Source organism: Hyla sarda, chromosome 2 (assembly GCF_029499605.1).
Source record: "Hyla sarda isolate aHylSar1 chromosome 2, aHylSar1.hap1, whole genome shotgun sequence".
NCBI lineage: Eukaryota > Metazoa > Chordata > Amphibia > Anura > Hylidae > Hyla > Hyla sarda.
Genome location: NC_079190.1, coordinates 91,795,442 through 91,819,960, shown reverse-complemented (window position 1 = coordinate 91,819,960; position 24,519 = coordinate 91,795,442). Strand labels below are relative to the sequence as shown.

The 24,519-nt window shown below is 41.1% G+C and overlaps 1 protein-coding gene and 1 long non-coding RNA gene across 2 annotated transcripts in view; one reads left to right on the top strand and one right to left on the bottom strand.

Moving 5' to 3' along the window:
- Positions 1 to 24,519, top strand: part of LOC130357659 (uncharacterized) — a 203,978-nt gene that overhangs the window by 99,121 nt on the left and 80,338 nt on the right. The gene's annotated exons all lie outside the window — the stretch shown is intronic.
- LOC130357658 (inhibin beta B chain-like) lies at positions 19,365 to 23,282 on the bottom strand. The gene is made up of 2 exons (XM_056560391.1): positions 22,881 to 23,282; positions 19,365 to 20,561 (listed from the first exon to the last, which is right to left on the bottom strand). The coding sequence occupies exons 1-2, from the start codon at positions 23,236 to 23,238 to the stop codon at positions 19,816 to 19,818; spliced, it is 1,104 nt and encodes a 367-aa protein (XP_056416366.1). The 5' UTR covers positions 23,239 to 23,282; the 3' UTR covers positions 19,365 to 19,815.

Genomic DNA, 24,519 nt, shown 5'->3' with positions numbered 1-24,519 from the left:
TTAGCATTTTTCTAACTTTGAAGCTTTCTACTTGTAAGGAAAATGGATATTCCAAATACATTTTATTTTTATTCACAAATACAATATGTCTACTTTATGTTGGCAACATAAAATGGACATATATTAACATTTTGAAAAAATTAGAAGGCTTCAAAGTAGAGCAGCAATTTTCAAAAATTTCATGAAAATTGCAAAATCTAAAGGGGTAGATGTTACAGAACTACAACTCCCAGCATGCCTGGGCAGTCTAGGCATGCTGAGAGTTGTAGTTTGGCAACATCTGGAGGGCTACCATTTGGGCACCACTGTAACAGTGGTCTCTGAACTGTGACCCTCCAGAAGTTGCCAAACTACAACTCCCAGCATGCCCAGACAGCCTTTGGCTGTCTGGGCATGCTGGGAGTTGCAGTTCGGCCTTCCTAGAGGTTACCACAGTAAAGATCGCTTTACTGCAACTTTCCTCCCCCACCGTCGCTTCCCTACCTGCGCCGTGATCTCCGCTGATGTCTCCGATGATCTGTGGTCCCCACGCCATCTTCTTTGCAGGAACCCGTCCTCCATCTTCTCCCCCGTTCTGCCCGACATCCAGGGGTGGGCAGAATGGGGGGTTTCCATGGCAACCCACTGTCCTGCGCTGCCATTGGTCAGAATTCATTTCTGACCAGTGGCAGGGGATAGGAGGAGATCGCAGCACTGCGACCTCACTCCTATCCCTCAGGATGATCGGGGCTGTCACTGACAGCTCTGATCATCCCTATTTTCCGGGTGATCGGGTCACCAGAGACCCAATCAGCCCGGAATAGCAGAAAATCGCATGTCTGAATTGACATGCGATTTTCTGCGATCGCCGACATGGGGGGTCTCAGGACCCCCCTCGGCGATGTGTCGGGAAGCCTGCTAAATGATTCCAGCAGGCATCCCGGTCCGGTCCCCAACCGACTAGCGGCAGGGACCGGAATTCCCACGGGCGTATGCAAACGCCCTACGTCCTTAATGACTCGGGATGCATGGCGTATGCATACGCCCCACGTCCTGAAGAGGTTAAATAGAAATAATTTAAAAATCTGTTTAACTTTCTGGCACCAGTTGATTAAAAAAAAAATAATTCCACCGGAGTACCCATGTAAGCCAAAATCAGAGCTGAAACCTAAAAACTGCAAAAGTAAAATAAAATAAGTAACAGATGTATACTTCTCTGTATTCTTGGTTTTTCATTGCAGTCCTTCTTTTAGCTGAAAAATATGGATACAAAATACTGACAAAGTTAACTCTAGAAAACTTAACTAATGCTTGACAAACTTTTAGTTATTTTCCCACTTTGGGTCAGCACTATCAGCACTACATCTGATGTTTCTAACTTCCACATATTTTTTGTCATTTTTTATTCTGATTCTTTTTGCAATTCATTTTGTAGATACTTTACCTATTACAATTTCATATAAACATCTGTGAGTTTTCTTTATATAATAAAAACTACACGAGCAAATGTCCCACAACACACTTTGTTTTGCAGGTAATAAATTGTGCTACCATATGTTCAACTCCTCACATTTTAAATAATTTGATATTTACAGAAGGTACAATGCCCATATTTATAATTACCTTCAGGGATCATGTCTACGATACCACTCCTTGTCTCTTCCTCTGGGAAAAGTGACAGGGACAAAGTATACGGGACACAGCTTTCTAGACAAGCTCTGAAATAGAAGATTGAAAGGTTGAGGTATAAGAATTAGGTAGAAAAATTAGGTAGCAGTTAATCCCCCTTAAGTTGGCCATTCATTTTTATTAGCTGTTGACTGAAAATTTGTTCAGCCAACAGCTATCTCTCCTGACCACCCCATATACATGACCATTTGGCATGGCTGAATGTTTCTGCGTTCTAGAGGGGGTGATTGCTAAGTCTCTGGCAGACAGTATCGGCAGTGACTCATCTCTTGGAGAACAAAACAGTTGGGCTGTTAAAATCCAACATGCCTGACCCTTCTCTTCTCCCGACATCATCTACTGCCACTTTGGACACTGCCATTTTAGACAGTTGGTCGGTCTCGCTGAAGTTGACAGGTCCAGCTAACTTTTCACTAAAGTATATGGGCTCCTTTGGGCTATGTTCACACAATATAAAATAAAAGCAATAAATAAATGCAAAAAGATAATTGTGTATTTCAAGGCAGAAATGTTTTGTGTTTTGGAAGTCTATTTTAGCTTTTTTTTTTTAGAATATAGCCCGATACAATACACAAGGGATACATGTGACTACTTTTTATGCCTGTAAAAATCACACAGGCAATATAAAACAACACATAATCTGTAAAGCCTTTTCCTATTGAATTCAATGCAATTCAATACACAAGCCCCTGAATAAACATGAACATATTAGAGTTTTATTTGTCTAAAGTAATAATAGGATTTCATGCAAATCTGAATTTTTTTTTCATGTGAAACCTGAAAAATTTGTGGTATTCTCCATTCGATTTATTGATGGCCATAATGCATACTGTGTAAGCACAATTGATGGGATTGAGCAAATTGTACCAATACTGAATGTATTTCTTTTTGCCCTCAGATAAAATAGAATAAAATTATAACTCACTTTTGGTTGCTATTTTATGACAGTCATATAGAATGGAAAGGTGTTGAAGTCATTTGCATTTTTTTTATCTTTTTTTTGTTTCAGTAGCTAGGACTGGACTTACAACATTAGTTTCTTGTGTTCTGAGTGGAATATAAAGTTATTTATATCAAAATAAATTGACTTTTTAAGATCTAAACTCCTTTTCATCCCACCATTTGCTTACATCTTTTCATGCATTTAGGAAAAGTATAAATTTTATTAACTTCTTTCAAAAATGATTTTCTTTTATAAATGTATACTTAATTAAAGTAAGAATTGTGAAATATTTATGGATTTAGTGTCATGTATCCATGATGTAAGGTGCACTTTGACTATGTGTTCTGGAACATCTGCCATGCATTGGTCTCGTGAACAGCCCAGGTGGCGGCATGGGTACAGAAAGAGAAATAACGTTTATCATTCCTTTAGCTTATTACAATGCCTGTGACCTTTAAAAAGATATCACCTAGTAGGCACCGGGCCTAAACCACAAAAAATGATTCCCTTGTTGTGGCGCTGCTGGTAAATGATGAACAAGGACCTTTTTAAATATTAAACAAATACACAAACACTCAATAGATTTGGACTGGGCTTGATACATCTTGCCAGTACAGAGGATGTTAATAAAAAAAAGCATTTCTTTTTGCTAGACTTGTGCAACAAATATGTCGCCTGCTCCAGATTAGTATGTTAGATGCTAGCACTAGATATATACTTATTTTTTTTTTTTTTTAAAGGATGCTAATCTCATCTTTGTTATTTTTTTAGGCAAGGGTGTATGTGCCACAAAGACATCCCATGCTATGGGAGCTTTGGATAAAGGGGAGGTCATTCCATAATAGTTTAGTTCTTCATTTTTTAAATGGGGAAAAACAATGCAAGGAAGTAGTGTCCAGAAGTCCAGCAATGTTAGCAAACATGATAAATGTAAATTGGGTTGAGGACACAGTATCTCTACTGGTTAGTAAGGAGTATCTAGCAGCACGTAAAAGGGGCTTTCTCCTTATTGTTGCAGTAAGTTCCATTGCTCTCTACATACTCAGGTTGTTTTTTGAAATAGTAACTTTCCATATTGTACATAGAAAGGAATGGTATACAATATGCCACTTTGAGTGTCTAGTTTTTTATTTTATTTTTTATTTTTTTATGTTTCTCCTGCTCACAATTACCCTCCTCATCGAGAGATCTTCGGTTTGCCTGTTAGAAAAGGTTGTAGATTTCCATGATGTTCTATAATAATTAAGCGAACCACAGAGTAAATATAATCAAATCAATTTTGAATTGCCAAATCTGTCATGGTCAAATGGAAAAAAACAGGGCACAGTGGATTCTATTAGGTTTTAACTAACTAGTGATCTTCAATAAATACCCTGAAATGCTTAACTATATATATATATATATATATATATATATATATATATATATATATATGTACATATATATATATATATATATATATATATATATATATATGTATATATATATATATATATATTATAATATATTAATAAATACATTGGTAGAAAATGTTACATTAATGTATGGATGGATTATTACAGTTATGTATGGATTATTACATATCTGTGTTTTACTTATTTGTAATGTGGAATCCATTGCAAGCCTTCACTTTAGTACAGAGGTATAGAGAGTCTGTTCTAAAATGTGAGGACACTGTTGGATATCTGTTAGGACCCTTCTATCTCACCGTCACCTGTAGACCCTCATTAATTAAAGTGCACAGCTCTGTACATAAGTGAAGAAAGGGTTGTGAGGTGGTAGCGAGCAAAGAGGCGCTAAAGCTGTAGCACTTGAGCAGTTCATCTCCACCTTCTTGACACCTGGCTGAAAAAGTTATCAGTTTGGCAACCAACAACAGCTCCAGGAAAGGCACAGTTTGCTTTTATACCATAACAGTTATCCAATGGTGCCTGCAGCTCTTAGCAGCATATACACATGACAGATTCTCTTTAATAGCTTTATATGGGATCAATGAGAAAAAGGAGACATATTTAAAGGGGTACTCCGTTGAAAACCTTTTTTCGTTAAAATCAACTGGCTCCGGAAAGTTAAACAGATTTTTACATTACTTCTATTAAAAAATCTTAATCCTTTCTGTACTTATTAGCTGCTGAATACTACAGAGGAAATTATTTTCTTTTTGGAATTCTCTCTGATGACATCACGAGCACAGTGCTCTCTGCTGACGTTATTATAATAATAATAATAAGTCATTATTTATTTTTGTCCTTAGTGGGATTTGAACCCAAGGCCCCAGCACTGAAAGGGAGCAGTGCTAACCACTGAGCCACCATGCTGCCCTTAGCATACATCTGCTATGCATGGTTGCTAAAATGGACAGAGATGTCAGCAGAGAGCACTGTGCTCGTGATGTCATCAGTGTTCCAAAAAGAAAGGAATTTCCTCTGTAGCATTCAGCAGCTAATAAGTACTGGAAGGATTAAGATTTTTTAATCGACGTAATTTACAAGTATGTTTAACTTTCTGGCACCAGTTGATTTAAAAGAAAAAAGGTTTTCACCGGAGAACCCCTTTAACCTCTTCAGGACATAGGGCGTATGGATACGCCCAGCATTCTGAGTCCTTAAGGACCGAGGGCGTATCCATACGCCCGTGGGAATTCCGGTCCCCACCGCTAGCCGGTTGGGGACCGGAGCCGGATGCCTGCTGAAATCGTTCAGCAGGCATCCCGGCATATCGCCCAGGGGGGTCATTATGCCCCCCCATGTTCGCCGTAGATCGCTGGACAATTCAGTCCAGCGATCTGCGGCGATTCCGGGTCAATCGGGTCTCCAGTGACCCGGTGACCCGGTATTACTGGCTGTTCGGGGCCGTCTCTGACGGCCCCGAACAGCCAGAGCCTGCAGGGGTGAGGTGACACTGGTACCACGTCACGTTCGCCCAATCAGGGCACCTGCTGCGGGTGTCACTCCCGCACCCGCTCCGCCCCTCTTCCAGAGGACGTGAGCGGGTGCGGGACGTGCATCCCGGGTGCTGTGGACCCTGATCCCCGGCGTCTATGTTGGGATCGGGGCCCCAGGAGCAGCGGCGGCGACGACGAGGGACTGACCTCATGTGGCTGGATCGTTGGAGGTGAGTGACAGCCTCCTGCTGTTGCTTAGCAACAGCTCCCAGCATGCAAAAAGGGCATGGGAGCTGTAGTTATGCAACAGCAGGAGGCAGACCACCACAACTCCCAGCATTCCCTTATGGGCATGCTGGCACTTATGGTTTTGCAACAGCTGGAGGCACATTTTTTCTATGGAAAAGTGTACCTTCAGCTGTTGTATAACTACAACTCCCAGCTTGCACAAACAGCTAAAGTGCATGCTGGGAGTTGTAGTGGTGCATCTGCCGGTTGCATAACTACAACTCTTAGCATGTCCGTTAGCTGTCGGTGACTGCTGAGAGTTGTAGTTTTGCAACAGCTGAAGGCACACTGGTTGTGAAGCTTAGAGTTTTTTTTTATCTAACTCAGTGTTTCACAACCGTTGTGCCTCCAGCTGCTGCAAACTCCAACTCTCAGCAGTCAATGTACACCATGCACCGTACATGCTGGGAGTTGTAGTTTTGCAACAGCTGGAGGCACACTGGTTGTGAAACACTGAGTTAGGTCACAAACTCTGTGATACATAACCACTGTGCCTACAGCTGTTGCAAAACTAAAACTCTCAGCATTTACAGTCTGTCAGCGCATGCTGGGAGTTGTAGTTTTGCAACAGCTGGATGTCCCCCCCCCCCCCCCAATGTGAATGTACAGGGTACACTCACATGGGCGGAGGATTACAGTAAGTATCTGGCTGCAAGTTTGAGCTGCCGCAAATTTTCTGCCGCAGCTCAAACTGCCAGCGAGAAACTACTGTGAACCCCCGCCCGTGCGACTGTACCCTAAAAACACTACACTACACTAACAAAAAATAAAATAAAAAGTAAAAAACACTACATATACACATACCCCTACACAGCCCCCCTCCCCAATAAAAATGAAAGCGTCTGGTACGCCACTGTTTCCAAAACGGAGCCTCCAGCTGTTGGAAAACAACAACTCCCAGTATTGTCGGACAGCCGTTGACTGTCCAGGCATGCTGGGAGTTTTGCAACAGCTGGAGGCACCCTGTTTGGGAATCACTGGTGTAGAATTCCCCTAAGTCCACCCCTATGCAATCCCTAATTTAGGCCTCAAATGCGCATGGCGCTCTCACTTTGGAGCCCTGTCATATTTCAAGGCAACAGTTCAGGGTCACATATGGGGTATCGCCGTACTCGGGAGAAATTGAATTTTGGGGGGTATTTTCTGCTTTTACCCTTTTTAAAAATTTTAAATTTTGGGGAAAACAAGCATTTTAGGTAAAAAAATATTTTTTTTTTACATATGCAAAAGTCGTGAAACACCTGTGGGGTATAAAGGTTCAATTAACCCCTTGTTACGTTCCCCGAGGGGTCTAGTTTCCAAAATGGTATGCCATGTGGGTTTTTTTTTTTTGCTGTCCTGGCACCATAGGGGCTTCCTAAATGCGGCATGCCCCCAGAGCAAAATTTGCTTTCAAAAAGCCAAATGTGACTCCTTCTCTTCCGAGACCTGTAGTGCGCCAGCAGAGCACTTTTCACCCCCATATGGGGTGTTTTCTGAATCGGGAGAAATTGGGCTTCAAATTTTTAGGGGTATTTTCTGCTACTACCCTTTTAAAAAATTAAAAATTTTTGGGAAAACAAGCATTTTAGGTAAAAATTATTATTTTTTTCTTACATTTGCAAAAGTCGTGAAACACCTGTGGGGTATTAAGGCTTACTTTATTCCTTGTTACATTCCCCAAGGGGTCTAGTTTCCAAAATGGTATGCCATGTGGTTTTTTTTTTTTGCTGTTCTGGCACCATAAGGGCTTCCTAAATGCAACATGCCCCCAAAAAACCATTTCAGAAAAATGTACTCTCCAAAATCCCCTTGTCGCTCCTTCCATTCTGAGCCCTCTACTGCGCCCGCCGAACACTTTACATAGACATATGAGGTATGTCCTTACTCGAGAGAAATTGGGCTACAAATACAAGTAAAAATTTTCTCCTTTTACCCCTTATAAAAATTCTAAAATTGGGTCTACAAGAACGTGTGAGTGTAAAAAATGAAGATTGTGAATTTTCTCCTTCACTTTGCTGCTATTCGTGTGAAACACCTAAAGGGTTAAAACGCTGACTGAATGTCATTTTGAATACTTTTGGGGGTGTAGTTTTTATAATGGGGTCATTTATGGGGTATTTCTAATATGAAGACCCTTCAAATCCACTTCAAACCTGAACTGGTCCCTGAAAAATACAGAGTTTGAAAATTTTGTGAAAAATCGGAAAATTGCTGCTGACCGTTGAAGCCCTCTGATGTCTTCCAAAAGTAAAAACACGTCAATTTTATGATGCAAACATAAAGTAGACATATTGTATATGTGAACCAAAAAAAAATGTATTCGTAATATCCATTTTCCTTACAAGCAGAAAGCTTCAAAGTTAGAAAAATGCTAAATTTTCAAATTTTTCATCAAATTTACGGATTTTTCACCAAGAAAGGATGCAAGTATCGACAAAAATGTACCACTATGTTAAAGTAGAATATGTCACGAAAAAACAGTCTCGGAATTAGAATGATAACTAAAAGCATTCCAGAGTTATTAATGTTTAAAGTGACAGTGGTCAGATGTGCAAAAAACGCTCCGGTCCTTAAGGCCAAAATGGGCTCCGTCCTGAAGGGGTTAAGCTCGCTCATATTAAAGGTATTCTCCTCTTGTAGCAGTGAGAAGGTTTTCTCCTCTAAATTAAATAAGAAGGTATTCTCCCAATGAAGATAATAATAAGATAATATTTATTTGAAGCAAGGAGAAAGTGTTTTTTATAGAAGCAACGATAAGACATTCTTTTCTATGTTTCAACGGTTTTTATTAAAGTTTTCACAAGATACTAGTCACAGTCAATACAAACAGTGTCAAGAAAAGACATTTCTTTAGAGAAGCAATAAGAAAGTATTCTCTTCTTGAAGAAATAAGAAAACATTCTTCCATAAAATTGATAAGAAAACAAAGTGCCTGAGTCAATATTATAGAACTTTCGGGCCTCCACGTGCAGATTTACAAGCTACACGCATGGCTTTTTGGCCATATTAAGGCAGAATGCTAAATTGATGGAAAATAAATGTCAGTCTCAGACAATGTGAGGGTATTGTATTCAATATTATAATGACTTTTAGTATGACATGTTCCATGAATCATGCTAACAAAAAAAATATATATATATAGTAATTTAGCAAAAAAAAAGTAGTCATTTAATAATGAGTAAATCAGAGGAAATCCAGGCAAAGTCATTTCTGTCATGACATGTCAGATGATTACTTATTTGGGTTTATGTGGACCTAAAATTTCACTAATTCCATTTAATAGAACCATAGAGAAAAGATGAATAATGCATTGGCTTTGCAAGGTTCTATGTGAACAGAAATGAAAGAACAGCAGTACAGAAAGGAAGAGGTTACACTAAGCACTATGTCCTCCCCCCATTTCCTCTGGTACATATTGTTTTCTCTCTTGTTATTCTACGATTATAACATGTTTAGCCAACATAGAAATCAGCAACACAATTTGCAGCACTACCCACTAGTATTAGAAGAGTATTGTGTCGAATAGTAGAATAAAATTGTTGACATCTGCAGTGAAAATCTGCATTATTTGCACAACAGATAGAGCATGTTGCAGGTTTGAATATAGACTGCATAGTGTTCACACTGTAAGTAAAGCACTCAACGACCGTACATTGTATCTCACTATTTTTAAAAATTCTTGGTGAGTGCAGCCCAAGGAAAATTTCACAGTGAATACAGGCACATGTCTACGCCCATTGCAAGTCACAGCCAACCACAGGTGTAATGACCCAAATTGACATAATCATAATTCCCTATTATTGTATTAATTCAGGTAGGCCCACATTCAGGCCTGACCAGTCATTGGCTGAATGGGCATTTCGTTGTATCGAGAGGTAAGATGAGCACTGCTTTATTTAAATGTTTTTATAACCCAACCTGCCCCTACCTTCATAATTGTATCCCACTTTACAACACTTTTAAGCACTTATCACTGATTAATTATGCTGAAGTGCATATTTCTATAATCATTTTTTATAGAAGAAAAGCATAAAACCATTCTGTATGTGAGCTACAGCATTGCTCTGAACTGGCCTGTTCATACTGGCTGCTCATGATAAGGTGAGATAACAGGAACAAGGTGCATCTTACATCATACTGATTGTTAAAGCAAAGGAGAACTAATAAAAAAATCAATGGTTTTAGTTTTACCAGATAAGGTCTGGCTCTAAATATTTACTCCAAAATCCTTCATTACAGCGATCACTTTGTCCTGCATTTTATTACAATCAATCATACACACTGGGGGAGAGATTCAAGAACTATAGTAATTTCTGATACACAAATATTAAAGACACTTTTTTTTCCTCCTCACATTTTCAAAGGTCTCTTGTGCTGCTTTAAAAATATGAAAAAAGAGTTCTTTTTGTGGCACTTATTTTTTTTTTCGCGTACTTGGGGAAATTTTTTTTGTTGCCGCCATATTTTTTTATTTTTTTTTTGCACCAAAATTTACAATTTTGGCGCAAAATTTTACATCCCCGAAAATTCTGGCGGAAGCATCTCATGTAATATTCCATGATTACTAGTGCCCAGACAAGTGATAACTGTATAAATAAAACATTTCTAGGGCTTAAATGTGAGTTCAGGTGCATTGACCATGAAATAAAAATAATTTAAAAAAAATTACTATTTTTTATATAACATTTTCCAACAATTAATTTCCAATAATTGATCAAATAACACCTTTTCCCCAAAAAACTAAAGAAAAAAAAAAGAGAAAAAAACTACAACCATTTCTGTGTTTTCTACTCTAGCAAAAAGCTGGTGTGAAATTTTTGATGTGAAATGGACTCTCACCCCTTTGAAAATGTCTTGTAAAACATGAAATTTACATAGCCACACCCACTTTTGCAAAACCTGTGTGACAAGTGTAAACCTTGGATATCTGATGTGAACTTTTTCATGCCAAAAATTCATGAAAGTTTTTTGATGTGAAGTGTTTTGAATATGACCCCCACTGCATTTAGTAACATAAAATACATATGCAATACTTTCTATTCATAAATATCAAAGATGTTTCCATAACTAAATATGTGGATAACTGAATGGCTATGTCTATAAAAAAACAAAAATTAATAAAAAACTAGCGTCCTCCATTATTACATTATAAATGCCCAATTCAGCAGTGGCTTGCTTTCTAGCTGCTAGAACCAGACATGTTGATGGCACATTCTGCATTCCAAGTCACCACATGAGCATAAAGATCAGTGATTTTACCCACCATCCCTATTTTCTGTTACTAAACAATGATCTCCTAAACAGCAAATGGTTTGCTTTGCTAACTATTGGATATCACTTATTTATATATCTAACCCTAATTGTTAGATCTGAGGTGTAGATAGGCTTTTCTTCACCAGGAGCAAATATTCAGTTTCCTGCCCTAGCCCCATAACTTAATTCCTTGGTCAAGACAAAGTGGCATGTTGGAGCTCCTCATGATACCAAGCAACCAGGGCATATGTCCCACCAGCTTTCTTCTAGCTATACCCAACATGGTAAATTAAAGGGGTACTTTGCTCCTAGACATCTTATCCCCTATTCAAAGGATAGGGGATAAGATGTGTGATCATGGGGGTCTGCCGATGGGGACCCCCGTGATTTCATTTGCAGCACCCCAGACATCCGGTGCACAGAGCGAACTTCACTCCATGCTGGATGACTGGTGATGCGGGGTGGTGGCTTGTGATGGCCCCGCCCCACTTGTGCAATCATGGTCATGCCCCCTCAATGCAAGTCTATGGAAGGGGGCGTGACAGCATGGCTGTGATGTCACAAGGGGTGGGCCGTCACAAGTCTCCGGTGCTGCACCTGATGCTCTAAATGAACACCAGGTGCAGCAGGGAGATCACAGGGATCCCCAGAGGCAGGACCCCCGTGATCAGACATCTTATCCCCTATCCTTTGGACAGGGGATAAGATGTCTAGGGGCAAAGTACCACTTTAAGGTCTATATAAATAAGCACAGATGTCTGAAAGATTGCTGATGGCTTTTGCTCAAACTTTCCATGCTATTGTGGGTCCAAGGAAAGCCCTCACTTACTACTAAATTTCAAGTAACATTAACTAAACTAATCCAACTTTATCAAAAAGAACTGGGGTATGGACATACTTAGCTAAAATTAGCTTTTATTACATAATATTTGAGTAAAATAAATAAATAAATAAATAACTGCTTATGTGTTTGAGACTTGACAGAGAAATTCCATATAATAATGTATGTGAAAGCACCCCTTTCTCTGTGATAGGGATCGAAAGGACAGTTGTCTATCACATTAACAAGGAATGTAGTGTAAGTAACAAGCAGATGGTATTTTGTGCAATGGCACCAGACTATCCCTACTCTACCTACACTCACCCAATCAGGATACAAATAACATCCCTGCACTTTCCGTTTATGTGGATCTTACCCTGGCTGTGTGGCACATAGCTGGGGCACTCATTTTAATAAGGGCAACCCCTTTGCCTCCTGATTCTATTTCCTCACCTAGGATGCCCCTGTGTATATTGAGCCTGAGGATAAGGTGCTAAACATAAAGTGCATAGAAAAACACTAACAAATGTGTTTCCAATGCAGCATTTCACCCTTTAATGGATCATCAGGGAAACTGGATAGACGATTGTTACGCCGAGCGCTCCGGGTCCCTGCTCCTCCCCGGAGCGCTCGCGGCGTTCGTCTCTGTGCAGCGCCCCGGTCAGACCCGCTGACCGGGAGCGCTGCACTGGTGTCACCGGTGGGGATGCGATCCGCGTAGTGGGACGCGCCCGCCCGCGGGTCGCATCCCAATCGCCTCACCTGCCCTCCTCTGGCTGTTCATTCCCGGCGCACGCGGCCCCGCTCTCTAGGGCGCGCGAGCGCCGGCTCTCTGAGATTTAAAGGGCCAGTGCACCATTGATTGGTGCCTGGCCCAATCAGTACCTGCACCTGTGCTATGTATATATAAACCCACTTCCCCTTCCTGTCCTTGCCGGATCTTGTTGCCTTGTACCCTGTGAAAGCGTTTAGTGTGTTCCCAAGCCTGTGTACCCAGACCTTCTGCTGTTGCACCTGACTACGACTCTTGCTGCCTGCCCTGACCTTCTGCTACGTCCGACCTTGCTCTTACCTTGTCCCTGTGTACCACGCTGGTCTCAGCTGTCAGCTGGGGTTGAGTCGCTATCGGGTGGAACGACCTGGGGGTTACCTGCCACTGCAAGTCCATCCCGCTTCGCGGCGGGCTCTGGTGAAAACCAGTAACCCCTTAGACTCCGTTCCCCTGGTATGGCCAACGCCATCACCCCACTGACACAGAGGATCCACTACCCATGTCCTCGCTGAATACCAGTCCGGATCCTGACAACGATGTATGCATGTCAGTAGTCAAAAAGGCAGTGGCCACTTGTATACAATACCCTCGCACCTTTATGGGTGGCTCTAACACCTAAGGGCCCTATTCGAAAAACAGACCAATATTGTCCTGTGTAATAGGGCCAGCAATCTCCTGACAAACTATCAAATGCGTGTTTGGCAGTTTGTCTTTAAATTTAAATGGGCCCCTTCAGAATCAAAAACATTTTTATATTAACATTAACGTTTCTAATATATTTTATAAAAAAATCCAGAACATAATCCTGTCTAGCTACAAAATCCTGTGCAGCACTCCTCTGTGCTCACTCCTGTTCTGTCTATCAGACTTCTGTCTGAAAACATAGGAGGGGGTAATAGAGCAGCCTGCAGTGACTGAATGAAGAGACCCAGCACAGCACAGCAGACTCAGCAGACAGGGAGGATGTGAATGCATGGTGAGTAAGGATGGATTCAGTGCTTGCCTCGGACATGCCCTTTCCTGAGCAGTGGACGTCAGAATGAGTGAGCAGCAGATCAAAGGGATTTGTGAGCCAAATACAGAGGCTAAACACATAAAAAAGAAAGCCTCTTCATGACCTAGATAGTAACATAAATAAGCATAACATTTTCTGTGATATTTAAGGTGTGCTTTAATGTACACCACCCTCTTGTGGTATAGTCACAGGCTTCCCTCTTCCTTAGGCATTCAATCACCCCTCTTTCTCTATCTCATGGCCCACGAATAATGTCAGTGAACGATCACATGAACAATACAGTGATCATCTGTACAGCCCCTCACTTAAAATAATGGAGCCGTATAGAGGTTTCTTTTTTGAGCCTCGATTGGCACTCATATCATGAAGTCTGCCCATGTAAAGGGAACCATAGTATGAGGGTGAATATGGGTGCTTGCATGACCCCATGCACATTGGCTGCCAGAGGTAAAGTATAGATGTATAGCAGGCTATATAACAGATCTGTATGGAAATTGTAATACAACAACCTATAGGGTAATATCACCTACTGAAGGGAACATTTACATACAAATACACAAAATAGAAAACACAGGGATGTTCAGTGCAGACCTCGTGCTGAGTAATTCAGGATACAGCTGTAATGCGTTTCAGGTGAGTTTTCCGCATCCTTAATCGTACGTGTTTCATGTACAATTAAGGGTGCAGAAAACGCACCTGAAACGCATTACAAATGTATCCTGACTTTGGCTTTTAAACAATAAAAATTTATTCTACACGAGGTCTGCACTTGACATCCATGTGTTTTCCATTGCTGTACCTTGGACGGCCCGCCTTGCACAGTCCGGGTCGTGGAGAGGCTACGGGGGGTGAGCTGGAGTGCTTTCTTTTTGCTCTAAATACACAAAATGTGTGCATTTAAACCTTAATCAGGTATATGCAATAATGTCAGTGTGAGAGGACATCCATGGAGGAACAATGGGAAAACGCCAGACAGCATTAGGTTACGTTCACATCACAGGAATCAAAGGCAAGGAGGAAGTTGGAAGCTTGGTGACGCGCTGCTAGTTAGTGTCGCAGGACCTGCAGGTCACGTGATGCGTTCCAAAGACTCTTTGGTTTCTGTGTATAGGACCTCCAAAGGTCCTATACACAGAAACCATAGAGTCTTTGGAACGTATCACGTGACCCGCAGGTCCTGCAACACTAACTAGCAGTGCGTCACTAAGCTTCCAATTTCCTCCTTGCCTTTGATTCCTGTTGTGCACGCCGGTGATCCAGCATGGGAAGCCGCTGCAGCTGTTCGTTCATTCATTCTTTTTGTGAATTGTCAGTGTTGTGCCTGTAGACTGCACAACCATACCAGGTGAGCACGATCCTACTGGCTGCCATTTCACACTGTACTCTGAGAACCTTCACATGGAAGCGATCCTGCTCCTCTCTACGTTCACATCACGGTTCATAACTCTAAGATACGGATATGGAGGCAAAAATTCAAAATCTGCTGCTGACTGTGTCCGGATTGGCACAAGCCCCATTCAGTTTAATGACCCAAACGTGGTTAGCAAGTGTTTAACCACTTAGGGACCCAGGGCTTACCTGTACGCCCATCCGAATTTTGGTCCCCGTCGCTCACCGGGCGACTGCCGATATCTACCAGCAGACACCCCGTGCAATTCAGACCGGTGATTTGCAGCAATTCTGGGTAAATCGGGTCTCTGGTGACCCGGTGACCTGGAATAAAAGGGTTAATGGGACTGTCCAAGATAGCCCCATTCACTCTTACCCAGCAGGAGTGAGGTGGCACGGGTGCCACCTCACGATCATGTGATTGATCGGTCGGAACGACCGACCAATCAGTGCCCTGCTGGGCGGCGATCGGGGCGGCCATCGGGGCCAGTGGGGGTCTCCTACCTCTCCCTGGTCCGGTGGGGGTCCCCTCAGAAGCGGCGGGGGCAGTCTCGGCGGCAGGAACGGTGGCAGCATCGGGGGTGGTCTTGGCGGCAGGATACAGCAGGACTTGAGACCTTTTTGCCTCCTGCTGTTGCTAAGCAACAACTCTCAGCATGCACAGCCAAAGGGCATGCTGGGATTGTAGTTTTGCAACAGCTGGAGTTCACACTACAACTCCCAGCATGCCCTTTGGTAGTCTGTGCATGCTGGGGGGTTGTCGTTATGCAACAGCTGGAGGCACATTTTTTTCTATGAAAAAGTGTGCATCCAGTTGTTGCATAACTACAACTCCCAACATGCACAGACTACCAAAGGGCATGTTGTGAGTTGTAACAGTGTGCCTCCAGCTGTTGCAAAAGTACAGCTCTCAGCATGCCCTTCGACTGTCAATGCATGCTGAGCGTTGCAGTTTTGCAACAGCTGGAGACACATTGGTTGTGAAACAGAGTTTGTGTCCTCAGTGTTTCACAACCAGTGTGCCTCCAGCTATTGCAAAACTACAACTCCCAGTATGCACTGAGAGACTGTACATGTTGGGAGTTCTAGTTTTGCAACAGCTGGAGGCACACTGGTTGCGAAACACTGAGTTAAGTAGCAAACTCAGTGTTACGCAACCAATGTGCCTTCAGCTGTTGCATAACTACAACTCCCAGCATATATGGTCGGTCAGTGCATGCTGGAAGTTGTAATTTTGCAACAGCTGGAGGTGTCCCCCCCCCCCCATGTGAATGTCAAGGCATGCTGGGAGTTTGCAACAGCTGGAGGCACCCTGTTTGGGAAATACTACTGTACGGTATTTTGGTGGCAGATGCAAATCCCCATTATAGTCCTCAAATGTGCATGGCCCTCTCTAGCTTTGGAGCCCTGTCGTATTTCAAGGCAACAGTTTAGTGCCACATATGGGGTATTTCCGTACTCAGGAGAAATTGTGTTACAAATTATGGGGGTCTTTTTCTCCTTTTACCCCTTATGAAAAGGAAAAGTTGGGATCTATACCAGCATGTTAGTGTAATTTTTTTTTTATTTTTTACAATAACATGCTGGTGTTGCCCCATACTTTTATTTTCCCAAGCGGTAAAAGGAAAAAACACCCCCAAAATTTGTAATGCAATTTCTCCTGAGTAGGGAATTGCCCCATTTGTGGGTGTAAAGTGATCTGTGGGCGCACAACAAGGCTCAGGAGTGGGAGCGCACTATGTACATTTGAGGTCTAAATTGATGATTTGCACAGGGGTGGCTGATTTTACAGTGGTTCTAACATAAATGCAAAACAATAAATTACGTTACACATTTTGGGGGACTTTTTCTCCTTTCACCCCTTATGAAAAGGTAAAGTTGGGGTCTACACCAGCATGTTAATGTAAAAAAAAAAAAAATGTTTACACTAGCATGCTGGTGTTGCCCCATAGTTTTAATTTTCACAAACAGTAAAAGGAAAAAAAGACCTTCAAAATTTGTAATGCAATTTCTCCCGAGTACGGAAATTACCCATATGTGGGTGTAAAGTGATCTGTGGGCGCACAACATAAATGCAAATCAATAAATACCCACATGTGACCCCATTTTGGAAACTACACCTTTCACAGAATGTAATAAGGGGTATAGTGAGCCTTAACACCCCACTGGTGTTTGATGAATTTTCGTTAAAGTTGGATGTGAAAATGAAGATAATTTATTTTTTTCACCAAAATGCTGGTGTTACCCTACATTTTTCATTTTCAAAAGGGAGACTAGAAAAAAAGCCCCCCACAATTTGTATCCTCATTTCTTTTGAGTAAGAACATACACCATATGTGGATGCAAAGTGCTCTGCGGGTGAACTACAATGCTCAGAAGAGAAGGAGTGCCATTGGGCTTTTGGAGAGAGAATGTGTCTGAAATTGAAGGCCATGTGTGTTTACAAAGCCCCCATAGTGCCAGAACAGTGGACCCCCCCACATGTGACCCCATTTTGGAAACTACACCCCTCACAGAAGGGGTGCAGTGTGCTTTTACACTGCACAGTTGTCTTAAAAAGTTTTGGAACAGTGGTCAGTGAAAATGAAAAATTAAATTTTTCATTTCCACAGCCCACTGTTCCAACGATCTGTCAAATTCTGTGAGGGGTGTATTTTCCAAAATGGGGTCACATGTGTGTGTGTGTGTGGGGGGGGGGGGACCACTGTTCTGGCACCACCAGCATTTTTGTGAAAAAAATCGAATTTTTCATTTACACATCCGACTTTAACTCAAAGTTGCCAAACACCTGTGGGGTGTTAAGGCTCACTGACCCCTTGTTATGTTCCATGAAGGGTGCAGTTTCCAAAATAATATGCCATGTTGGTCATTTTTTTTACTGTTCTGGCACCATAGGGGCTTCCTAAAGGTGACATGCCCCCCAAAAACCATTTCAGAAAAACTGACTCTCCAAAATCCCATTGCCTTCCATTCCCTTCCCTTCTGAGCTTTGTACTGTGCCCGCCGAACACTTTACATACATATATGAGGTATTTCCTTACTTGAGAGAAATTGGGTTACAAATTTTGTGGGGCTTTTTCTCCTTTTACCCCTTGTAAAATTTCAAAAACTGGGTCTACAAGAACATGCGAGAGTAAAAAAATAAAGATTTTGAATTTTCTCCTTCACTTTGCTGCTATTCCTGTAAAACACCTAAAGGGTTAACACACTTTCTGAATGTCATTTTGAATACTTTGGGGGTGTGGTTTTTATAATGGGGTCATTTATCGAGTATTGCTAATATGAAGGCCCTTCAAGTCCACTTCAAAACTGAACTGGTGCCTGAAAAATTCCAATTTTGAAAATTTTGAGAAAAATTGGAAAATTGCTGCTGAACTTTGAAGCCCTCTGATGTCTTCCAAAAGTAAAAACATGTCAACTTTATGATGAAAATATAAAGTAGACATATGTGAATCAATATATTAGTTATTTATTATGCCTATTTTCCTTATAAGCAGAGTGTTTCAAAGTAAAAAAAAAAAATGCTACATTTTCAAAATTTTCATCAAATTTTGAATTTTTTGCCAAGAAATGATGCAAGTATCAACAAAAATTTACCACTGACATAAAGTAGAAAAAACTCTCTCGCAATCAGAATGAAAAGTAAAAGCATCCCAGAGTTATTAATGCTTAAAGTGACAGTGCAAAAAATGCTCTGGTCCTTAAGGTGAAAATGGCCTGGGTCCTTAATGGGTTAAGTTCGGGTCAATTTCAAAGTGTATCTGAGGTTTGACTGGGATTGTGGGATTGAAAAGTACAACAAACCGCACTTTTTTAAGTCCGAGCCAAAACTCTGATACGTTGGAAAATGACCCAAACTGGGTCAGTGAACTGAATGGGGCCTGTACCGATAAGAGGACAGCAGCCAATTTTGAGATTATGCAGATGTACCCATACCTTGGAGGCACAAATTGTGCTGTGAACCTGGCCTTAGATGTTGTGAGTAGCGCACTGCAATGTTTTGCATTATTTATAAGTGTACAAATGTTTGAAAGCCACACATGACTTTAGATGGGGCTTACATGATGGCCAGAGTCTATAATCTCTTTGAATTCGGTACGTGTTGTATATTTGTAGTCTCTACTGTTAGTACTATAATTTATTAATAAAGAATTAATTTGATGACAGCACATTTTCTTAGTTTTATATTTGTTTAATAAACAGTATAAAGTAACAAAAATAATAATAATATAGAAATATAGTATAAAATACAATACAAGTTAGTTGTGTTAATCTGGAAGGTGCATGGAAAAAGACAGATAAGGACTTAATAGTGACATTCAGTTTTCATAAAGTGACACAGCAGTTTGATGTAAAATGTCTCTGAAGGTTTCATTTCCTCTTTTCAGATTTTAATTTTGGCACATTTATTCTGTAACAAGATGCTAGAAAAAACTGGATAGATTCTTGAAGTCTTTCTTCCTTTAGAATGTTGGGTGCGTAATCTTTGGTAGTGTTCATTACATTGATCATATTGCTATTGGAAGAATAGCGTGTACATAAAAAACTAGTATGTGTGGTGGTCTGAGCCTCAAGTATCAAAATGTCTCAGAAGAAAAGTTCGGCTTTAAGCAAGCAATCGTTTTTCAGGCCAATTCTGAAAATGAAGGGCCACTTTTTCAGAATCTTTCAGATGTGTACAGTATTTCAGTGTTATGCATTCATAAGAAGAATCATCCAGTTGTCAAGTATTATAAAGCCACATGTTAATCGTCAAGACCTCATGTGTGGTTTGGAAGCTAATTCACTTATAATGGTGACTTTAGCTACATCCACATGCCTCCACAATCATATCAGGTATGTCAGTCTTTACAATGTTGTTATTTCTATCAAAATAAAGCATGGATAGAGGTCTTCTTTTTGTTGGAACACAACAGGAACTGACTGCTGTTTGGATATTGTTAGCTTTAATGAGATTGAAGACTGTGGTATGGAATGAGGCGGCCATGCCAGGTGCCCCAGCCATGTGCATTGGACAAAGGCCCATGCAATAGTTTATTTGGTATCCTTCAGGTTTTATAATCCAATCATTCCATCCAATGTCCTTAAATTCTACATAATAGTCTTTTCTGCAGCAAAGGTTAGAATTCTGGTCACATTTGAGACTTCTTTTGGAAGCATGGTGGCTTTGCTCTCGTACCTTTGCTTGTGCTACGAGAAATGGTTGGAAGGAATCATTGGTATTGAGAATGGCAGGCATGTTCTCGCATCTCTCACAATCAAGTTCTAGTTTTAAGCTTTTATTCCCTTCATCAAAGAATGTCTGCAGCATTTGCCTCAATGGAAATGTTTGCCAGCCAGTCCACCTTGGCTCGAGATGTTTCTCATTTAGTAAAATACGTTCACTTTCGGACTCTTGCACCAAATATAGTCTAACAGTCTGATTGGCCTGGGTCGTTCTGTTGGCCTTGAAGTAGACCCAGAGATGGGCTTGCAGAACATGGACATCTTGTTCATTATCTCTGGTAAACTGGAAAGTCAGAGATGTTCTGGACTTGTTATAGTTTTCTGTAGAAAAAAAAAATGTTTCATCAAGAAATGTCATTATGGCAACATTATTTCACTTCATCTTAAATTCTGTTAAAAATTACCCCTATGGTGCTTTTAAACCATATTTGTGCCCTCTGTGGCATGGATACCTCAGAAAATGTCAAAATGTGATGAAATCCTGCACAAAGAGGCATGGGCTTCATTGCTTTTAATTGCCCAAACACAGTCAGCTAGTGACTATGTTAGGGTCATTTTCTGAGCATATATAAGTTTTGTCTCAGACTGAAAATCATGTATTGCAGCTTTTTGGAGTGCAAGAAAAAACTTGTATACCCTCTAACAATGACCTGGTCATAGGCACTAGCTGACTATGTTCGGGCCATTGGAATCAATGGGGCCTTTGCCTCTCCGTACACGTATAGGTCAGCATCCTATTCCAACATTTACCCGACGTATTTATGCCATGGATGGCAAAGACATAGAGTGAAGGCACCCTCAGTGTGCTTTGTGTGAGTTTGATAAAATGTGGTGGCCCAGTACAGGAGTTGCACCCTTGTACCCTTGCTGCCCTGTCAGGAAGCCTCCATACAGTGACCCCTGACCCCCCCCCCTTGCACCTGTACCCTATGTATATTTCTAAGTGCCAGAGTTGTATAGTGTATTGAATATAAAATGTGTTATGTCTTTAAGACTGGTTGTCATGTGGTTGTAACCCAGGAAGGTACCAGTGACCATGTGACCTATGGGACCCCTTAGAATCTCCCCCATATAAGCCCTGGGTGGAGCTAGCTCACTCTCTTTCTGCTTAGCTGAGTTGTAGTAAGGTCAAGTCCTGTCAGAGTGTGTCTGGAGTCCAGAAAAGGCCTGTCTACCACACAGCCACGGATCCACAAGCCCACTATCCCCCCAGGTCCAAGTCAAAACCTGGTGAGCTACAAACGGGGTATAGTCTGTCCCAAGTCAGCGTGGCTCTGCAGCAAATTGTCCCAGTCCACCATAAGTCCCAGCAAGCCCTGTGGTCTCAGAAGTCACTGGTCACCTCTGTGGGCCTAGCCAAGACTGTTACATCTGTCTGACACAGTACAGCTGCCATTGTTCAAAAACTTGGAGTCAGAGTCATTATTTGCCCCCGTGCCTAGCCAAGGATCCAGCGGCCTAACTTCGGGTGGTAAAGCAGTTAAACCATGCCCTGGCGTCACAAACACAAGGGGTTAATGACATCTGCCCCTAGGGTTATTCTATCTGCCCACATCACACCCTCTCCACAAAAATAAATACAGGACCTATTTCTTTTAACTCCAATGTCGTACCTGGAGGTAGATTATAATGTTGCATCATTGCTCTTAGTATTTTCTACGTACATACACTCTTTTCTCTACTCTCTGCATACATTGCACTTGGTTATGGTGTCAGGAGATCAACCGGGGTGCACGGGGGGTGAAAGGCTCACCCAGCTCCTATTTCTGCCATATCAAGTCCAATGCTCCAGTATTATTGCATTACATTTTCTTTACAGCTTAACATTAGTTTTTTTCTGCTCTTACTCTTTAAATGCTCTATAGTGCAGACCCTACTATGTCCATTAGATGTCACTGCTGTTTGTTTGGCCATCAAATTACAGGCATAAAATAGAAACTTAAAAAGCACTGCTATCCATTATAATGAAATTTGAAGAAAACGTGTCTCGACAAATGTACTGGAGCTCATAGCCCAGTATAAGCTTCTGCTTTACAGAGTATTTGGACACTTTTATAGTTTTATATAAAACTAGTCAGGATTTTTAATTAGGTTCATTATAAACTAAAGTCTTTTGAGTTGAGAGAATAGCACTAAGTAAATAGATCCCCTAGTACGGCCTCATAGTGCAGCTTGACCTGTGCTGTACAGTGTTGTGTCTGGATGTTTGGTACGTCATAGTCTGCTGTACTGTGTGCTACATCCACTAGCAGATCGGGTTGACAGGTCATCCTTATACCACAGATTACAGATGTAATATATTAGAAAATAATGTTATATATATATATATATATATATATATATATATATATATATATATATATATATATTAGAATCTATAGCAGCTTTCTGCATTAATGTATATGTGTTTTGCTTAACCCCTATTTGCAGTTTATCCTGGAATATATTTATTCTTTTGTATCTTACTACATTTGGAGTTATTGCAGTTATTGCATTTATACTACTATATTGCTATTACTATTAGAAATTTTAATTATCTTCTATGACATTATTGCACATGTCCTAATGATATTGCTCATTTATCCATAAAAAAAATCTATTTTTCTATGTTTTAAAGTAGGAGTATACATAATTTCTTACCTGATTCGGCAAAGCTGATGATCTCATAACTTTGTTGCTCTGTCTCATAATTCTCACTATTGCTGTCCCAGCTTGGAGACCCAAAAAGACCTTCCATTCTAGGCTTTGTTAGATGCAGTCTGCGTAGAGCATTGACCACTGCCGCTCTAGGAATGGGGTGTGTGATGTTTGGCCTTTCCTTTAGATGTAATTTCTGCAGTATCTGTTGCTTGGCCATCTCCATCATGGCCTCTTTGTCTTGTACCCCACAGGATGGGCATTCAGACTTTCTACCTCCAGTCTGGGTAGAAGCTGCCCAAGCACCTAGCAGGGTAAGCAGATAAAAACAGATGCCTTCTTTGTGGGTTCTTAAAGCCATTACAAGATAGGTTCTTGAAAAGCAGAAAAAGAAAGTTGGCTGAGGTTGACTCAAGTGTCTCAAGTCTCTTTCTCCAAGACTTTCTTCAGCTCTGCCCCAGTTGTGGGTCCTGTACAGCCAGCATCCTGCTTTTATTAGAGATCTGGTCCAGCATTAGCTGTCATGTGGCTATTGAGTCTGGGATTAACTCCAAGACACCCCCTGTCAGATGATAGGTCAGAGATACAGAATTGCAGTACTAGAGCTCCAGGTGGATCTTGAAGATAGACATCAGTCCTGACCTGACTTTTCTCTCATAAGGCACTCAATAAGTGAAAATGTAAATTTAGATGCTACTTACAGATGCAGAGATTTTCAGCTGAGATACAGGGAAGGGCCTAGGAGTCAGTCAGGATCCCTTCAATGTGTAGCTATTGTAGCAGAACAGGTAATGATTGAATTCCTCTAAACCTCTCCCTCATGTTACACTGCCCTATATACTGCAGCTCGTAATTACACGCTCCTCCTCCTCCCCTTGGTGCTTGCAGCTCTCATAAAGCTTTTACACATAGTGTTAAATATTATTTGCCCTTTTGGCACGGTCCGACATTTGGAAGGCACTGCCCTCTTATTCTCTATTCATTGCTTCACCCTCCTCTTTTATTTACAGTCTCCCTCCTTTTCCAAACTAATAGCCACGTGGAGAACAAGGTACTTGTCCTAGGGCAGGGATGTGGTATCCACAGATGATGCAATAAGTAAGGATTTAATCTCCTGTGCACACAGCAGAAATGTCTATCTGTCCCGGTGACCGATACAATGATGACACCATGCCTGTGTTTTCAGGTGCTGTAGTCTTCCACATTTACTATTATGAGTATTACTAGTATTGCAAAAAAAAAAAAAAAGAAAAGATACAGGTTTTTATGCCATTTTTGCTATAAAGGAAAATTAGTATTTTTCTCAAATGCCCAGATGTGCAGTGCTCAATACCCATTTGCACATTGCATATACTTGATCCACAAGAGACTATGGGGGGAACTTACAAAAGTCTAGCACACACCGCACTTTTTTATGCAAACCATTAGGTTTGTGGAAAATGTTGCAACTTTTTACCAATCTGCGCCACCCTCATCAAGTAGATGAGGCTTAGTACAGGGGATCATGTTTTTTTGCAAAGGGGGTATCGTCGTGTAAGTAGGTATAAATTGATTTGGAAACTTTTGTTCAAATTTTTCCAATTTTTTTCCAAATTTTTTACAGAAATCTAAAATGATGGGGAACATTTAAAATTACCCAAAT